General features: G+C 49.3%; 4 protein-coding genes across 5 annotated transcripts in view; 1 reads left to right on the forward strand and 3 right to left on the reverse strand.

Annotated features, from left to right (window-relative positions):
- Positions 1 to 320, reverse strand: part of slc41a2a (solute carrier family 41 member 2a) — a 24137-nt gene extending 23817 nt beyond the window's left edge. The window contains exon 1 of the mRNA XM_056599171.1: positions 190 to 320. The gene's annotated coding sequence lies outside the window, so the exon portion shown is untranslated. The remainder of the gene's footprint in view (positions 1 to 189) is intronic.
- Positions 1 to 4195, forward strand: part of ribc2 (RIB43A domain with coiled-coils 2) — a 4583-nt gene extending 388 nt beyond the window's left edge. The window contains exons 2-7 of the mRNA XM_056599186.1: positions 23 to 104; positions 1050 to 1370; positions 1484 to 1602; positions 1764 to 1943; positions 2733 to 2899; positions 3092 to 4195. Coding sequence (XP_056455161.1) covers positions 23 to 104; positions 1050 to 1370; positions 1484 to 1602; positions 1764 to 1943; positions 2733 to 2899; positions 3092 to 3170 — 948 coding nt within the window. The 3' untranslated portion in view covers positions 3171 to 4195. The remainder of the gene's footprint in view (positions 1 to 22; positions 105 to 1049; positions 1371 to 1483; positions 1603 to 1763; positions 1944 to 2732; positions 2900 to 3091) is intronic.
- On the reverse strand, positions 3664 to 8739 carry ada2a (adenosine deaminase 2a). 2 transcript variants are annotated; one of them, XM_056599172.1, is made up of 10 exons: positions 8547 to 8739; positions 7588 to 7914; positions 6892 to 7111; positions 6578 to 6791; positions 6358 to 6485; positions 6156 to 6246; positions 5823 to 5931; positions 5169 to 5326; positions 4649 to 4851; positions 3664 to 4129 (listed from the first exon to the last, which is right to left on the reverse strand). In XM_056599172.1, the coding sequence occupies exons 2-10, from the start codon at positions 7883 to 7885 to the stop codon at positions 4042 to 4044; spliced, it is 1509 nt and encodes a 502-aa protein (XP_056455147.1). In that variant the 5' UTR covers positions 7886 to 7914; positions 8547 to 8739; the 3' UTR covers positions 3664 to 4041. The 2 variants fall into 2 exon arrangements, with proteins under 2 accessions (XP_056455147.1, XP_056455148.1); XM_056599173.1 differs by having other exon boundaries at positions 8606 to 8731.
- Positions 8740 to 10612: 1873 nt separating this feature from the next.
- Positions 10613 to 18460, reverse strand: part of LOC130389154 (chromatin remodeling regulator CECR2) — a 35369-nt gene continuing 27521 nt past the window's right edge. The window contains exons 14-19 of the mRNA XM_056598825.1: positions 17961 to 18325; positions 17505 to 17654; positions 15996 to 16812; positions 13633 to 15592; positions 11841 to 11930; positions 10613 to 11695 (exon numbers count right to left, since the gene is read on the reverse strand). Of these exons, the coding sequence (XP_056454800.1) occupies positions 11879 to 11930; positions 13633 to 15592; positions 15996 to 16812; positions 17505 to 17654; positions 17961 to 18325 (3344 nt within the window). The 3' untranslated portion in view covers positions 10613 to 11695; positions 11841 to 11878. The remainder of the gene's footprint in view (positions 11696 to 11840; positions 11931 to 13632; positions 15593 to 15995; positions 16813 to 17504; positions 17655 to 17960; positions 18326 to 18460) is intronic.

An 18460-nucleotide genomic window follows, 5' to 3' on the forward strand; every position in this document is an offset into this window, starting at 1 on the left:
TATGTTTGCTTTAACGTTACAGGTTGATCAAATTGGATTTCAGCACCAGGTGAAAGAAAATGAGAAAAAAGGGGAATCTGCAAAAGATTCATCGCACGCATTTGGTAAAAACATAATCACCCTTATTAAATGGTCACATCAGTTTGTCATCCAAATAAGATTGATTAATTGAACATTAGAGATACTCACTGTGGTAACTAATCATGTAGGCATAGGCGTTTCGTCGTTTGCCTTTGGATCTCTCATCCAACTTTTGAGAAGCACGTATGTCGACACGGTTCATTCCTTGATAGAGCGACGTTCAGATCCATCATCGTCCAATATTGATCAATTATTTCGACAGTGTTTTTTAAGGTTGAATAACAGTGAATCACTAGCCTGAGAACCAGTATATTGAGAGCTAATGTTTTATTTGCTCCAATTGCTCCTATGTCTGCCCCTCCACCCCCCGTTCGTTCAATTACGAATAATCATACTATGGCAAAGGCATGACCCGCCCTGCTCTCCCTTTAGGTTGGCTTAGACTGACAATGACCCTCAACCTATCCATATAGTTATGTTGTCTAAACATAACACATGTAAATCAATAGTTGTGTTACATAAAACTAACTAAAAGGTTAGGTTGCCTATATCTATCCAAGCCTTATCTTAACGGCACTCATCCAATCAGAGACAGGATTTGTAAAATAATTATTTAATAATAGAGACTCCTGGTCAATCAGATTTCCAGCAGGCCTATCCCTGGTCAGGCCACCACAACCACTTATCTAATGTGATGAAGGTTAGACACGATGACTGTTCTAATGAGCGCCCTATGGGAGCAACGTTAAGGCACTTTCATAAATAACCAAGATTGCTCCCGCTGATGTGTTCCTGATATGTCAATGTTGCTGATCATTTGCATAAAGTTGTGTGTGTGTGTGTGTGTGTGTGTGTGTGTGTGTGTGTGTGTGTGTGTGTGTGTGTGTGTGTGTGTGTGTGTGTGTGTGTGTGTGTGTGTGTGTGTGTGTGTGTGTGTGTGTGTGTGTGTGCACATGCGGCAATCACAGCTGCAGACATGTTGCAAAACGATAAAGCCGCTTGCATCCTGGACGGCCGTCAGCGGAAGGAGGAGAGGCTTCTGGAGCAGGCCCTGGACGACTACCGACGCTGCTACCAGCAGCCCCAGCACCGCCGGGAGCAGGACCTGAGCCACCCTGAGCCCATGGCGGCGCCGGGCACCGCGGGGCTTCAGAAGACGCTCCCGGGTCTGTTGGGAGAGGACCCGGGGAGCGGGGAGCGGCTGCAGAGGCAGAAGGAGCAGCTCAGAGGCTGGTCTCAGCAGCAGCAGCAGGAGCTAGAAGCAGCCAGACACCAGCAGAAGCGAGCAGGTGTGCACTGCTGAAAGAACAGTCAGTCATTCTGCCCAATCTTGGTCATCAGATAAGGTTTGATTTCTCCTCTTCTTAATTGATGTGCTGCTTATATGCCTGCATGCCCCCAGATGAGCTTTATAATCAGAGCAGAATAAGCGTGGACAGCAAAGCTCTTCAGCTTCAGGAGGTTGAGCAAGCAACTAGGAAGGCACTAGCTCATGCTGATAAAGACTTCAATCTGGCCAAGGTGAGTCTCACGCAAACACCTGAAGAAGTGCATGAACAAATATCTAGGAGCAAATAATGTTTGGACCATATTTCTCATTATTCTATTCTGAGTTTTTGTATAGGTTTGAGACATCCCTGTACGTACCTGGATGTTAACGACGGGTGTTGTGACGTTCCCAGGCAGCAGAGAACAGAGAGACGCATCGCCGGGCCAGGGAGAAGACTGAGGAAGACAAACACCAAGCCGACGTCCTGATGCTCCTCCAGGCTGACCGGGAGATGGAGGCCTCTCAGGACACAGCTCTGCAGGCCTTCAGGCAGAGGATCCACTTCAACCTGCACCAAGTGGAGGAGAAGACGGTCCGTCTGCAAGTCATGTGCACCTAGCACCTTTTATGAGAGGAACAACAATACTTGGTTTCAGAGTGCTCAAAAGAGTGTTGAAACAAGTCCTTACACACACAAACACACACAGACACACGCACACGCACACGCACACACACACACGTCCAGGAAACACAATTTAAAGGGATTACAATAATATAACCCTGTATTACAGTGCAATGCAGGCTTTAATTATCCAAACAGACGTTGTTTTCTTTTTTGTTATATTCCTTTAATACAATCACATGATTCAAAGTTTGATAGGTGCAAAATTGGAATAATGCTGCGTTCAAGACGAGAGAACGGTTCTTACTCAGAATTACAGGTCGAAAATGTGGCTAATATTTCAGAGCTCCGACTTGTCAAAAGTAACAACATCCAACATGATGGCCTTCATCGTTAATAAAAATTAAGTTATTCTACGTTGACGTTTCAGCACAATTTTATGTGTCAAGATGCAATATGTGTGTGTATAGTTGAATTCCCTGATTATTGCAATAGATGGATTACCAGCTATTGGACAGATAGAATAAGATAGCCACTGTTTGTCTCCACTCTTCTTCGTGTGTTTAAAAAATAAGCATAAATTGCTACTGCAATGGAAGTTGGCAATTTGAGTTGTTTTGAACAAAAGGTCCTCTAAAAAATAGTAAGCATATATCTTGAATGAATCCTAAAGGCAATGGCAAATGTATCATGGACGGATGTTAATATTTTGTTGTACAACATGTGTGTTTGTGTGTGTCTGACTGACTGTTTTTGCAGAGGACTCGATGGGAGAAGCAGCAGAAGGAGCAGCGGGAGGAGCAGCTTCGTGTGGACTTGGCGCGCTCGGCTGTGCTGCTGGAGAGACAGCAGAGCCGTACTCACAGGATGCAGAGACAAGAGCTGGACCAGACCAACGCTCAGCTGGCCCAGGCGCAGAGGCAGCAGTCAGTGGCTCACTATCACACTCGTTTACAATGAACCACCTAGTCCCTAGATCAATCAAATCCCCTTCTGAAAGCTTTATCCACTAGCACAAATTAGATGTCTTCTGTAGAATAGCTGGAAACTATCAGTCAACTGTCATTCATGTGATAAATAAATGATCTCTCCCATCTTCATTCCCTTTCCATCATCAGGAAAAAAGCCCTGGAGAAGGAATGCTTTGGCGACTTTGATGACAGCTACTTCTCCAAGTTCAATACCAGCAGCCGATAGGATGACATCTGCAATGATCCGGTCCATACAGCGATTGTGTTGAACTAACCATGCTTCAAAATACCTGCAATTGCTGTTTTAACCTGGTCGCATTAGGTTAAATGTGTTAATCTGCAATGTGTGCATTCAGTCGTTTATTTCGGAAATATTTACTTCATGGCCTATATTTTCCAAGAAATTTACATTTAAGAAAAATCTAAAATCTTTACTCAACATCTCAAAAGTACAATTTCATTCAATTTCACATGTTAAAAAATGTGCAGTGTAGAACAAATCACAGCAGTTGCAAATCCTCTGGCAAATTAGGGCAAGTGTAAAGACATTTCAATTACTGCATTATTAAAAACCTCCAACATGTCTTCAACGAAGCAGAGGTAGGCATCATTACAGCTAAAGTTGCACAGTTGTCACAGTAAACCCTCCCAAACACCACTGAAGTGGCTCTGACACTCAGGACTTGGGTAAATGTCATCGTCATTGACACTAACCCACGTAAATGTCAATGGGGCGTCTATGTACTTCAGTATTTTAAACCAGTTTATTTGACAGTCTACCTAAAGGTTTCTGGCTGAGCAGGTGTTACGTGCGGACATGTCGGAGCCTTGCCTCCACTGTTGGGTTCATTCTGTGTGCCCTGGTTACCCAATGCACCTGAGGGGCACAGCCTCACCCAGATACTGTATTATCATGTTTGCCCTGTGCAGCCTCCTCCAGATACCGTTTTATTCTGTTTACTGTTCATCCCTGATAGATAAACAAAAATTATATCAGACAAGTTTACAATTGCGCTTGTCATTATTCCCTTTTCCATGACGGCAGTAAACAAGGCATCACGTGATTCAATGGATAAAAAAAAAAAAAAAGAGATGGATTATAGATTTTCAGTCACAAATTTGTTCCATTTTCTTTGCCACAAGGCCATGGCTTTTTCTTGCAGATTTGGTGGCAAGGAGCTGTACCTGCAAAATGTAGGGAATATTAGTAAAAAATATTGTTGACATTTAGAAACATATGCAACACACTTACATCTATCAAATCATTACTTTGGTTAAACCTGTCTATTTAAAATTAGTGTCTAAAGCGCGACACCAGAACCCATATCTTTATAAATCATTGTATCTGTTAAGAAAAGTTGACTTGTGAACATGGGCCATTCTTAAGGAGAACCAAATCCAACATCACCTGCAGGTTGGTTTGCAGTGGATGGCTCCCTCTCTAAGAAAATACATGCCGTTGCATGCATAATCTCAGATTGGCTGAGATGGCTGAGAACACAACTGTCCTCCGCTAATTTCAACTGAATTCATAATTTTCACAGAGGCACCGTTGTTTGACATACAAGGGGGTCGCTTATTTCTCTTGATACTTTAATGTTCATGCAAAGGGTAGTTGACAAAACCCATGGATATATATTAATTAGTACTGCAGTGACCAGTCAGGGGGTTTGAATGTCAATGAACCTTGAAACAAACACCTACCTAATGGAGTTCATGGCAAGCTCTTTTAAAGTGCCCAAATGGTTGCTCAGTCCTCCAAATCCCACAAACGCCTCGTAGAAATCATCAGAGAGACCGCTGGCCCCAAACATGGAGGGGTCATCAGAGCTGATCACCAACGGGTGCCCCTCTGACATCAGCGCCGCAGCTGGGTGGTTACGCAGATCTTTGACCAGCTTCAAGACCTGCAGCAGAGACACACGGTCTTGGTCCAATTCAAACTCTCATTTGTATTCCATTATACTGGTTGTCATTCACAACGAGCTATGCCTGCCCCGGGTCACTTTATTCCCATGCAAGTCCCTACTCTTAAAATTATATTACATGTAATATAGTATGTATATGAATATTTTAGAATTAGATGAACGCAGGTCTTTTTTCTTTTTTTTTATCATTTTTGGAGCCAGGTGAGCCATGTCGTAATTTGAAATTTGAAAGTACGTCAGCAGCTGCAAAAACGTTGTTCTGGGGACAACAAGTGCCCTTTTCCATGACTCCATACCTGGTTTGAGATGGGGCAAACCTCCAGAGGCACCGCATTCATCTTGGATAGCATCTTGGCCACCGGGTGGCGCAAAAGAGCAAAGCCATGGCCGATGCGGGAGGTGTTGAAGAGCAAAGCATCCAACATGTTCTGGTCCGACTTTGTGCCCTGCAGATCTGCATGAGACAGAAGACGTAACTCTGATTGTTCACTTCATATAGGAAGGGTTTTAAAGCCGAATGCGCTGATGCAAAAATGTAATTGGAACTACACCGACTCAGCTCAGATATCTGCCATTGTTTGGTTCTTTCTTTCTTTAGTTCCTTCCTTCCTCCCCTAACCTCAGTCAGTAAAATCTCAGTCCAACATTGATTAGGTCCTAAGCCACAACTTCCAACATGAAAGGGACAGGTTTATTGTTGCAGATGGTGGACACTTGATTAAATGAACACTGACAAATCCTCACACAATGGATGTGTTGCTTATTTTTTCTTGACTACTGCATCGACCGTGAACAAATTTGGTGCAAAATGCTTAATGGCGACCTTAGCAGAGGGGAGAAAATTATAAATCACAACCTGCAAGTTTATCCAAACACGTCTGTGGTCTTAAGACTCCCATAAACAGGGTCTTGGCAGTCTTGATTTTAGATTAGGGATTGGCTGAGCTCACCAGTCTCTCCGGCATGGAAGAAATAAGAGAGATTGGAGCCCTGAGAAGCTGGTAGAGAGAGGGCCTCTTTGTATTCCCAGAGTGGCCGGCCAGTGTCCTCCTGACCCACCTAAACAAACAAACAAACAAACAAACACACACTTAACACTACTCTTTTGTTATTCTGTCATGACCACTAAAACACACAAAACCGAAAATTCAATAGCATTACATTTTAAATGACAGCCATAGGATAAATTAGGGTTGATACAACATCCCACTGCTTCCCACCCCTGATGAGGCATGTTTGAAGCCAACCCTGTGCTAGCATTGAATGAGGAGCAAATCCCTCACAAGGTCAAACCCAGCCATCGTCTCAGGAAAGTCCACTTGTAACTTCATGGCCTTCTGCACCTCCTTGGTGAGCAGTGCTGGATATATCTCCCTGAAGAACACACAATCATCAGAAAGTTCCGCATAAAATCATTGAGATAATCAGAAGAAGAAGGTGCTCCTACAATTGTATGACAGTGTGGGACACGAGTATTTATTCAACCTGTTTACAGTGAAGATGACTCTGGCTCCGAAGAAGTCTGGGTTCTCTTCCACGAACTGCCGCGCGGTATCTTGGTAGGTCTTCATAGTCCACTCTGTGTCGTGGGTACTTCCGTCCAGCTCGTACGTCTGGTTGCAACAGAAAAAAGCCCTGAGGAGTCTCACCCAAAAAGATAATTGGAGAAGATGGATTGATTTGAGGGCAAATGGCAAACGTTTACCTCAGGGAGTAAAGCACGCACTTCCACATACAGAATGTTGTCTCTGTAGAACTGCAAAAGGCCTTCATGGAAGTAGTCTTTAAAGACAGGCGCGTAGGTCACCAGGCCCCAGGTGGCCTTAAAGGCCTGTTCGAACCTCTTCCAGACCACGGTCAGGCTAGGATAGGCCAACTCTGGGTCTTCCAGGGTCCAGAGGGTCATGTAGGACATGAGGCTGGGCACGCAAAGAAGAAGAACCAATTAGCTAGACGATCTATGTTTAACATGTCAGCGCCTCACACAGAAGATGACATGGACCTACAGGGGGAGCCTACCTGTCATCCAGGTCTGTAACGTTGACCGTCTTGGCCCTCAGCTGCTCCAGCAGGGTCCAGGTAGAGCAGTTTGACAACGGTTTCGGCAGCCCAGAGGAGAAGTAGAAACGGACCGACCGGTCATCAGTGTAGCAGATGTAGCAGTGGGGTCGATAAGTCACGTTCCTCACCAGCCACTCCACATCGACCATTGCAAAGTCATGGACATGGAGCGCAGCCCCTGGTGCCACATGGAGAGGCGATGGCTGGATTATTTGGCAGTTTACAGTGACATTTTATGCTTTTCACCAGTTTTTGGGGGCTAAACGATGGGCTACATTAGCAAAGTGCCATCACTCCAAGAATTGCAGCATTGCCATGATATAACCAGTGAGAATTTGCTTGGTCATTCATTAAGTTGTTTTGCATATTTGTACAATGATAGCCAATCACTTGTCAACGTAGACAGTGATGTGAGGCCCGCCTAAAAGATACAATTTATTTAGTGGCTTAATTTTCCCGTGGAAAAAGAACACCTACATCTACAGTACTTGTGTGGAGAAAAAACACTAGGAGCTACAATACCAAACTAGAAAAGGCAGTGGGTGCTGTAGATTAAATAACTGCCTAGCAGCACTCACCAACACGCAGCATTACTAAACAAACATTCTGTGTTGGTTATCAAAGGCCTACACTAAACAACTGTTCAACTGATACCTTTGGGCATCTTCTGCAGCAGGCCGTAGATGGGGCTGCTCCTGATCAGAGGCCTGGCCTTGAAGAAATGTAAGGCAGGAAGGAAGTCTTCTCTTGCCATCTCCTCGAGCATCAGTTTGCTTAGATGAGCATCCAGCTGCTGCTCCTCCGGCGAAAGGCTAACATTTCCCCCTATGCGCATGGAGGCTTCCATCTTTATCAACTCTTCCCTCTGCCTGGGGTCTGGGTAGCTCATACCCAGGGTCAGGAAGCAGGACAGTACGCACAAAATGGCCACAGAGTGGCGCTGGAGCTCCATCTCTCGGAAGAGACACAGTGGCGAAAGAACTAAAGACAAGAAATTGATATAAAGCCGACTAAAGTACAAATCATTTTTCGTGGCAATGCAAAGTGGAAACACCCTCTATCATATACGATTTTATTGGCATGAGCTAGTGACCTTCACATGCGAACATAACAGCACTTTTATATCCATTAAAGCATGATTCACATTGTTCCGGATAGCTCTACCTCTGGGTTTCTACCAAGGTTTCAATTCAATATCGGCCTACTTAGAAGAGATAATGTAGATGCATTTTTGTCATTTAATGGCATCTTGTAAATTAGAAACTATTTGCGTGTAAGGGTGTTGTGATACTTGGACTTGGGCGCCCCTTGTTTGCACATGGTGAACAGCAACGCTTTTGCGTTGGAGGTATTATTTACACAAGCAATGTAAACGGTTAACAGTGGCGTCCACGACAAATAACACTAAACGTCGCTTGACGCATTGGTGATTGGTTTTAGACGTGGCTATGATAAACCACCCGTCCATTTAAATGCTATAGTTATGAAATATAGCCATTGTTATGTTACGCGCATTGTCAATAACCTCGAGCCATATCAAACCGGATTTCGATGTTAAATGTGGTGTTCAGCGAGCTTCATCGCTCTCTGTCGCAATGGAAGATTTACCGTACCTCTCCGCCGATTCTTTGAGATCCAAAAGCCTAGCTTGCAGAAATATTTAAATACACACCAACTTATCCAAACACTTCTGCTTCAGATTTCTTCCCAGCCAGTGATGACCCCCTCGGGCGCCGAAAGCAACCAACCAACTGTGAGTCACTGAGGGGGTTGTACATTGGGGTCATTAATGACGTATGCGTTGTGGTTGTGGCCCATCGCACCTGCATTTGCATCTTTTAATCCTTTTTTAAATTTCCCTATTCGTCTTTCACTTCTCACTCAATAGTTCCTGTGTCATGCATTTGTTCTTTGGATTATATGAACTTCTTAGATCCATACATTCTTATTCAGAAAAAGTATTTTATTTCTAAGAATTGTACAGTATAGAAAACACTTCGGTCCATTTCCAAAATAATCTATGTCAGTCAGATAAGAACTTGTAAACGTCACATAAGAAATAAACACACAGGGCCTCTTCCAATGCTGCCATGCTACTGAGGTAAAAGTAAACTTCTCCAAAGAAAACAAACCCCAAACAGACATCACTTATATTAAAAACGAGTTCATAAATGTACAAAAATTCATTAAAAAAAAATGAACAAATAAATAGGATTCACATTTAAACATGCTTTTCACTAGTGCTGAGACAGCAGAGTAAAGGTGAGAGGTGGGGATTGTATGCAGACTACCAGTCTTCATTTGCAAAGTCTACACACCAACATTACAAACAGTCTGTAAAGTTCACAACTATCACAATCTGAAAGATTCCCCAAAAACAAAGAACACCCCAGCATCCCTAATACACTAGACAGCCCAAGTGAAAACATTGCCTTGAATAAGGCCAACTCTATTATGCCCACAATACAACGCTTTCCTATTCAGGCAAGAAAGTCAAGACTTTGCAGCACTAGTATAGTACGGCAATACAACTATTAAATGGTCCACCGATTTCCACCATATCTCGTGTGTCTTTAGGTTCTAGAAGTCGGTCTTAGAGATCAATAGATCGCCAGCTGTACAGCAAAATATATATATATATTCACCACCTCGCCACCTGATGGTCCCCTTGTAGGCATGCACACACATCATCCCCATCTTGTATGTTACAATAGGGAGTGCTGAAGATAGCATTGCTCCTGACATAGCGTCACATCATTTACAATTCCCACATTGCTTTGTTGAAGGACAGCAGTGCAGCTATTTGCAACAGACAGTTGACAGGAAGAGACTGTACTGTTCTTTTTTTTTTTTTTTAAGCTATAAAGTGTATATAAATGACAGGCCAATGCAGAAGTGTTGACTTGCGCAACTGTGTTATAACAAACAAGGAAGTGGATGGTTTCGGTGGGGGCCAGGAACTGCCAAGCGGCGTTATGAGGTAGATTCTTCACTGCACCTCTGGGACAAGGTGCATGGACGACTGTTTCCCAAGAAAGCACATCAGGTGCTTCTTGCATTCCAACTTAAAAGGAAAAGTGTGACAACATAAGGCTACCATTGTGTGTAATAGAGTAAAGTGGATTTCCTTACATTTTAATCACCTCGCATCAAAAACGGATGCAGGTGAAGTGTTCAAATCAAACTCGAGCCAACGACATAGAGAACACACACACACACACACACACACACACACACAAAGAGAGAGAGAGAGAAACCGGCAAATCCATTTGCAGCGAGTGGAGCCCGGTGGACCACATGAACACAACCCTACACATGTAATCACTGGGTTCCACACTTCAATCAAGTCCGAGTTCCATCGTATTGTTGCTCCGACCAATTCAATAAAAATACCCGTATAGATAAACTGTACGCCCTGAGGATTTATTATTGATCTACTTAAGCTATAAAAAGGGGAGAGCGGAACAGAAGCAGTTGGCTGAACAACCCTGCAGGGCGGTGTATGAAACACCCAAAATAATGTCCTTTATTACATCAGGCTGGGCCCAGCAGGTTCAGGGGGAAACTCAAAGCAGAGGGCGCATGGGAAGGATTCTTTTTTATTTTATTTACGACGAGAACATGGCACCACGGGGGTAGGGCAGGTTCACACACACACACACACACACACACACACACACACACACACACACACACACACACACACACACACACACACACACACACACACACACACACACACACACACACACACACACACACACACACACAAATATAGGGGGATGTGTTTAACTCTGGTGAAACTGGACCAGGTGAAAATCACCCTTCAGCTTGGGACAGTTTTGTTTGCTTAATGCGAGCGATAATCATCTTAACCTTGCATTAAAGGCTGGTGTCATTCACACATACATACATTCAATAACAAAGACCAAGGCTTCCGGCGAGGCCGACGTCTGTGGACGGCAGAGATCGGTTGTTAAGTACCTCCATGTTTTGTTACTTAGACCTGAGTTAAGAAAAATAATAGTTCAACAACAACACGTCCTCTGCTCCAGACCAGCAGCCACACTCTGGAGGACAAACTAACAAACTATCAAAAAAGGCAAGTAAGCCAATTTTAGATCGAGGTGACAAGACAGTCCAGTGAAGAGTAAAGGGCCGTCCAGTGTGACTCTACAACTACTCTATGCTGTCCTGACCGACTGTGATCCAGTAGTTACTGGCAACAGCTCTCTGTCCTGTTGCGAGGCAGAACCTGGGGTTGAAGTCCCACAGGCTGCACAGCCCTGGCCAGCTCCATGAGTAGACCCTAAATATCCATGAGAGGGTCTTTACACTGTCACATTGTACTGGACCAGAGCTGAAAATCCTCTGGCATGGAAGCAATATCCATCCTTTTGCCCCACTGTTATAAATTGAACAAAAAGGTTCCACACAGGCAGCAGTAAAATCATACATTCTACGGAGTCTCTAGAAAAACAAAAACGAAATCAAAGGGTGTATTGCGTTCCCTTTACTGGACAGTTAGGAGACTTAAGCTGTTTAGTTTCAGATACAGTTATCCATCAGGTGGGAGCGCTCTCCTCTGTTGTTCCACCAGGCCCAATGATGAATTTAAAGACGCCCCTGAACAACAGGACTCCATGTTGAACCACTTCTCCCTGCAGAGCCGTCCTCAACAGCAGCGTGCAGCACGGCGGACTTCTGTAGGAGTTACAACACATGGTAACATCTGTTTGGCAGTGTGCTGCTCATCCTTGGCCTAAAAGGGGAAACAAAATCAAATCGAGTGGGTGTCACTTCACAACCTGACAATGAAAAGAAAATGTCCTAATATCTGCTACCAAGATTTTGCCCTGAAAGAGTTTACATGGCTATTGGATGAAGGATAACACAAAGACATGTACCGTCTCCCTTGCAGCGACGGTCCTCATGCCGGGGCTTCTCACACGCCCTGCTTATTGCCCGGGGCACCAGGAGCAGCCATCATCTGCTGCCTGTGACAAAGAGGAACCAGAGTCAGGAGTGCCTTCAATATCATGGCTTTATCGAGAGTCATAGAAACCTGGAACTGTTAGCAATCACCAAGTACTAAACCGAAACTCAGAATATATCTTTTATGATTTCATAGCGAAGTACAATTGCTATGAATACAGCCATACAGTACAGACGGAAATAAAGGCTTAGGTTTAAAGATGACATATTATGAAAACACTTTTCCTGGGATTTGGGGTGATGTTTTGGGTCTCTGGTGCTCCCACACACATAGAGACTTTGAAAAAAAGTCTGTACATGATTTTTGAGTGAGATATGCATTTCTGAAAGTACCCCGCCCACAGTTACCAAGCGAGCGAGTCAGTTTCGGCACCCCCTCCTACGTAGGAAGGGGGCACAGTTGAATATTACCTCCCACTTCCCTACTGCCCTCCAATCAGAGCATAGCTAAGATTTTGTGGACCAGCGGACAAGAAGCTCAGGCAGGGGGATCTCAGCGGCAGCTCAGCTCCGGGAGTACAATCCCTTTCTCTGCCGGACTGCCGCCGAGGAGGAGACATGGAGGAGAAAGGGATTGTACTCCCGGAGCTGAGCTGCCGGACTGCCGCCGAGCTACCCCCGCCAGACTTTTCAGCTCCCGAAGGACACCCGCCGGAGCAGCCGGGAAGCTTCGGCGGCATTTCAGCCCCCGGAGTACACCGCCGGAGCTGCCGGACTGCCGCCGAAGCTCAGCCGAAGGCAGTCCGGCAGCTCCAGCGCGGGGAGCTCGGGGACAGTCCGATAGCTCTGCTCACAGAGTACAATCCCTTTCTCCTCCATGTCAGGGTTCATGGACTTCAGAGTCAAGGCCAAATTTCCTTTCCCCCAATTCTTCTCAACCATGGCCGAGATGTCCCCCACTACGAGTCTTTACTTGTTGTGGAAGTGCCAGAGACGTCAGACGCAGTCGTTATGATTCATAATATCATCCGAGGCGCACATAGCTTTTGGCCATCATATTAGATATACTTTTATATAAATACCATATATAATATTATTATTATATTATATTATATAGATATACAGCTAACGGCAACCATCCCTTCTCCTCCATGCTGTGGTTCAGTCTGACAGCTCATTGGTCAATGGGCAGCAGCTCATTTGCATTAAAGCTACAGACACCAGAAACAGTGCATTCTGAAGGGACTGGAACAGAGGGGAATAGCGGGAGCCACGATTTCTAGCTATTTCCAGCAAACAGCTTCAATAACATGTTTTCTGGAACTCAAATACTATTTTTACTTGTTGGGAAAACACCATAATATGTCTCCTTTAAGAATCAGTTTTTCCTTGTTGTCTCTGTCGGTTTCCAAAGGGCATAGTTTGTTCCCACCTCATTCATAATAAATAATAATAAAGAGAGGAGATTAGTTCAACGTGTTTGACCTCAGATAGACACTGTTGAAGTTTAATCAAGTATTTTCATTCAAACCGGTCTTATAGTTCCCTCTACTGGTGATTGTAATTGCCTTGATGTCATTGTTTGCAATGAGGATATTGAGCATCATTGACTAAACTAACAAGAAAAGTTGAGATGGTTTACAACATATGTGTATGCATTTAAATAATAAATGGAAGGCATTCTACGGACACGCCGTTAAAAATGCACAGCTAATTCGAAACGAGCTCTAATTAAGTGCCTCAAGACTATACTGACTACCTTACCCAGGGTGCAGGAAGTGGTCGGGCGCGAGCCCCCTCTGCTGGAGCATCATGCCCTGGAAGTGCCCCCCGCCCTGGGGGTGTCCGTACACGGCCATGCGCGTCTGCCCTGGGGAGTAGGGCAGCTGCTGGGGCCTCTGCAGGGCCTCCATGAGGTGCGGGTGGGGTCTTTGGGCGGCGTAGGGACTGGGATAAGGCTGACCGGGGTAGGGCGAGCCCCCGCCGGCCCGGGACAGCATGTGGGGTGGGGGCACCCCGCCCTGCTGCATCCCTGGGTGCACGGCGCGGGGGTCGTACATGAAGCCGGCGGCCAGGTGGGCGGCGGCTGCCGTGGGTTGGCGCTGCTGCTGCTGCTGCAGCAGCTGCTGCTGCTGCAGGCTGCGGCGCCGGGCGGCCGCGTTGTGGCTGTCCAGGTCCAGGATCTCCTTGGGGCTCTCGGGCCGCTCCGTGCTCTCCTCCGGCCGGACCTGCCTGGCTGGGCTGCCGGCGCCACACAGCTGCTCTTTACCGTCCCCGCCGTCCCCGCCGCCGGACTGAGGCCTGGGCCCCGCCTCAGACAGGGGCGCGGGGGGGGCCTCGGGCCCTCGCGGCGACATGCCCCTCTCCACGGGCCTGGCGGTGGCCCCGGCGGTCGCCATGGGGACGTAGGCGGCGGGGGCCATGGGGTGGCGGGGCTGGTACTGAGCGCGCTGCCAGTCGTCGGAGGGGTACCCCCCCCGGCCGCTGGGCTGAGCGTGAGCCAGGGCCTGGGGCTGGCCGTAGTAGGGCTGCTGCTGCTGGTACTGGGGGTACATGTTGGGGTGGGCCTGCGGGTGCTGCTGGCCCGCCATGTGGAAGGGGTACCCGGCGCCTCCCTGCTGGTGGTGGTGGTAGGCCGGGTAGTGGGTTGGGTTCATGGTCTGGTTGGGGTAGGGGTGCTGGGCAGCCGGCGGCATGGGCCTGCCCATGTTCTGATGGCCGTAGTGTGGGTGTGGGGGGCTGGCCAGGCCGTACTGCCCCATAGGTCCGTTCCCCTGGCCCTGGGGGTGCATCGCCGGGTGCTGGCCGGACGGGGCGGGTCGAGGGACGGCCCGCCCCCCGTGGGTGCCGCCTGCCAGTGGCGTCTGGTGGGGCGTGGGGCTGTAGCACTGCTGCTTCAACGCGCCCGCGGCGCGGTCCACGGGCTGCAGGCTGCGCTGGGGGGAGTCAGGGCCGCCCGGGTCCCCCCGTCGGCCAGAGGGCTCCGAGGGCCTCTGATCCCCGCGGTCGGCAGGGCTCGGCTGGGGGGGCAGCTGGGGGACGGGGTGGCTGGGGGGCAGAGAGGTGAGAGGGACGGGCTGGGACGGAGGGTGCCGGGCACCCTGGGGACCCCCCTGGGGACCCCCCTGGGGCATCCCGTGCACAGGGCTGGTCTGTTGGGGCGCGTGCTGGGGGGGGTGTTGTGGCGAGGTGAGGTAGTGAGCGCCGTTGTGGGGTGGCTGCTGGAGGGTTTGGGGGCTGTCCTGGTGTCCCCGGCTCTGAGGACGTCCGTTCAGATTGTGTGGCGGGGTCCTCTCTGGTACCGGCGCAGGGGCGTGCTGAGGTGCGTTCGGCCGGTCTGAAGGGCTGCAGTGCTGGGGATGGCTGTGTGGGTGCTCTGGGTCTTTGGCGGTGCTGGGGTGGACGGGGCTGCTGTTGCTGCTGCTGCCGTACCGGGCCGAGGCGGCGGCTGGGTTGGCGTGCTGGGCGGCCTCGTGGCTGTGGGATTGTCCCTGGTAGTCCGACTCCTGGGCTCGGCCCGCTGCGGGTCCCGGGGCGGTCCGACGCTCCGGGGTTCGGCCCCAGCCGGGCCCTGGAGGACCGTGCATTCCCCCAGGAGGACCACACTCTGCTGGGCCGGGCGGGGGCCGGCCCTCGTGGTCTGAGGACAGAGAGGTCATTTGTGCTGAGGCCTGGGTTGTGGGGTCGTTGCGTTTGGCCGCCATTTGAGATTCAGCTGATCCTCCTGTGAACACAGAAGCATGGAGCGCGTTAAAGAAATACCCTGTTAATCAATATCCGTAACATTGCAACACAAGCACCAACAAACAAAACAAAGAATTGGGAGGGGAAACGGCAGCAGTAAATTGTCCCATTAAACCACATAAATGACAGAAGATAGGTTTGATTGATATTCATTATGACTGCAATGAAGAGACACAAAGACATGACACAAACATGTTAAAAAAATGAAAATAATAATTTTGGTTTGAAACCTTAAATATAACAGTAATGACCCTGTCCTCACTGAAGAAACAAACGGTAGACGTGTGTGTCCCCGATGTGTGGCTGTGTTTAAACTCTCCACTCTAGACTCTGCGTGTAACAAACGCCAGAGGAGGCAACGTGGCCCATGTGTGGCGGGGTACCTCTGAGCGGCGTGTCCGTCTGCTGGGGAGGCCGTCTGTCTGGCCCATTGTCTCTGGCGGGCCGCAGCAGCTGAACCTCCTGGGGAGGGGGGGGCGGCCGGGGGGCGTATGCTGGGGCGCTGCCAACTGCTGACGGGGGCCCGGGCTTCTGCTGCTGGAGGGTGCCCATGTGCTGGCGAGGGGGCCCCGCGGGGGGTCCGGAGGAGGCCGACAGCTGCTGCAGGGCCAGCATCTCTGGGCTCTCCAGCATGGAGGCCAGCCGCCGCCGGCCGGCGTCTGGGTGCGGCGCGGGCTGGGGGGCCGCGCCGCCGAGGGAGCTCCCGGCCGGGGGCACTCGGTACTGGGCGTTGGGGGCGGGCATGTGGGGGTATCCTGCGGCGGGCTCTGGCCAGGGCTTTTGTCCTAGCGGCGGGGGCACCCCTCCCTGGTTGTAATGGGGCTGGCCGGCCATGTTGGGGTCATGCATGTGGGGCCCGTGCGGCCTCTCTTGGGGCTGGTGGTGCATACCGGGCCACATGTTGGACAGGCCCATACCGGGGGCCCCGAAGCCTGGGTACTTGTGCTGCGGGGGGCCCTCTGGGATGGGGTATCTGTTGGCCAGGGGGTGCATGGTGTGCCCCTCTGGCCGCTGGCGGGTCGGGTACATGCTGGCCTCGGAGGGGGGCCCGGGCTGAAGGGCCACAGGGCGCGGGCCTAGCGAGGGCCCGTGCGTGGGGCCGACGTAGGGGTGCTGCTGTTGGTGCTGGGGCTGTGGCTGGTGGGCGTCTGGACCCATGGGGTATCGGAGACCCCCGTGCAGACCGTCACGCAGGTGATGCTGAAAGTACAAATGTTTTGTGTCAGTCGAGTTTCACCAAACGTATTCCTTACTACATCAAACATAAAGAATAGTTAGTAGGTCAAGCAACTTATGCCCACAATCTAAAGAAAAAAACATTTTGACCCCCGGGCAGGGGGCCAACTAACAACGTTATGCACAGATACCGATAATAATAATAGTAATTGATCAGTTATTTATAGCAGATTTCTAAATACTCAAAGACGCTTCACAAATAGCCGAACTCAGACCCGATACTGTGCTCATGTATTTCGTACTCATAAATCTTATACTATAAAACCACCCGACACCACTAATGACAGAGAGCAACCTGAGCTCATTATAACGCACATGCACATAATAAAAAAAGCATCTCAAAGATGCCGTGGCCCCCATGGCGATAACACTACCCCCATCTTTCCTCCAACTCTCAGCCCACAACACATACCACTGTTATGGTATTTTGAAGTACGCAGATCGGTTCTCTGTATCTGCAAGCGCCAAAACGATAGTACTTCATAGCATAGCAAATGTAAGCACATTTACAATTAAAGTGGAAAGGCTGCATCCCTGAACAACGCTGTCCGTGTCGTGAAGTAAAGCATGTCAATTAGCTGGAAAAGGCCTCAAGCCCTTGGTCATCAGTGTTTCCCATGACCCCCCAACCCCGCCCCTGCCCTGGGGGTACGCACCTGCATGCTGAAGTTGTGCGGCATGCGATGCAGACCGGGGTCGCCGTGCCTGGGTATGTGAGCCCCCTGAGCAGAGTAGGCAAAGCGGGGGTCCATGGCCATCCTCTGGGAATACATGGGCGGACCGTGGGGGCCAGGAGGTCCATGCATCTACCAGAGAAACAGTTATGAAAGAGTTAGGGGGGGGGGGGGGTCAATTGAATTAAGAGACTGCAACTCTGATTTTTAACACCATTAAAAATGATGTGTTAATTGCTATCGTTTTTGTCCTCTTTCCGCACAACATATTTTCATGTTGATCGATAACCATGATCAGATCAGCCACACTGGAATGGTATCTTATATATTGAAAGTAGTGCACTGATAAACCAAGCTGCTTCAGCGCGGTACTGATCTGAACACGGGCGCATTACTTCCAGAGACATCCGACGGGATTGAGACGCTGTGGCGGGCTACCTGTGGTCCTGGGCGGTACATCCCGCCGCCGCCCAGGTGCTGCGGGCCCAGGGGGTGATGGGGCGGCCCGGTGGCCCAGTGGGGCGGGGGCGGCGGCCGGCCGGGCTTCTTGCCCTCCTCCTCGGCGGGGGGGGTGCTGCCCTTGCCCCCCGGGGCGCTGCGCTTGCGGTGGGCCTGCTCCGTGGCCCTGATCAGGCTGTCGGGCCCCGGCTGCTTGCTGCCGCGGCTGCGCTTGCGCTCCTTGCGCTCGCGGTCCTCGCCGCTCACGTGGAACTCCTCGTCCGTGTCGCCGTCCTCCGAGGGGAAGTGCTTCAGGAGGGCGCGGCTGAAGCAGCGCTCCAGAGAGTCCGCCATGTTGGTGTACTCTGGGGGAGGGCGAGCACACAAGTTCATTTAGACACTCAAAATTCAGAATAATTCATTTTAGGGCCAAGTTCTATAGAGGTGTGGGGTGGGGTGTTATCCCCAGGACCATGGCCCATTTGGGATATTTCTTCATA

This window comes from Gadus chalcogrammus, chromosome 9, assembly GCF_026213295.1.
Source record: "Gadus chalcogrammus isolate NIFS_2021 chromosome 9, NIFS_Gcha_1.0, whole genome shotgun sequence".
Classification (NCBI taxonomy): Eukaryota; Metazoa; Chordata; class Actinopteri; order Gadiformes; family Gadidae; genus Gadus; species Gadus chalcogrammus.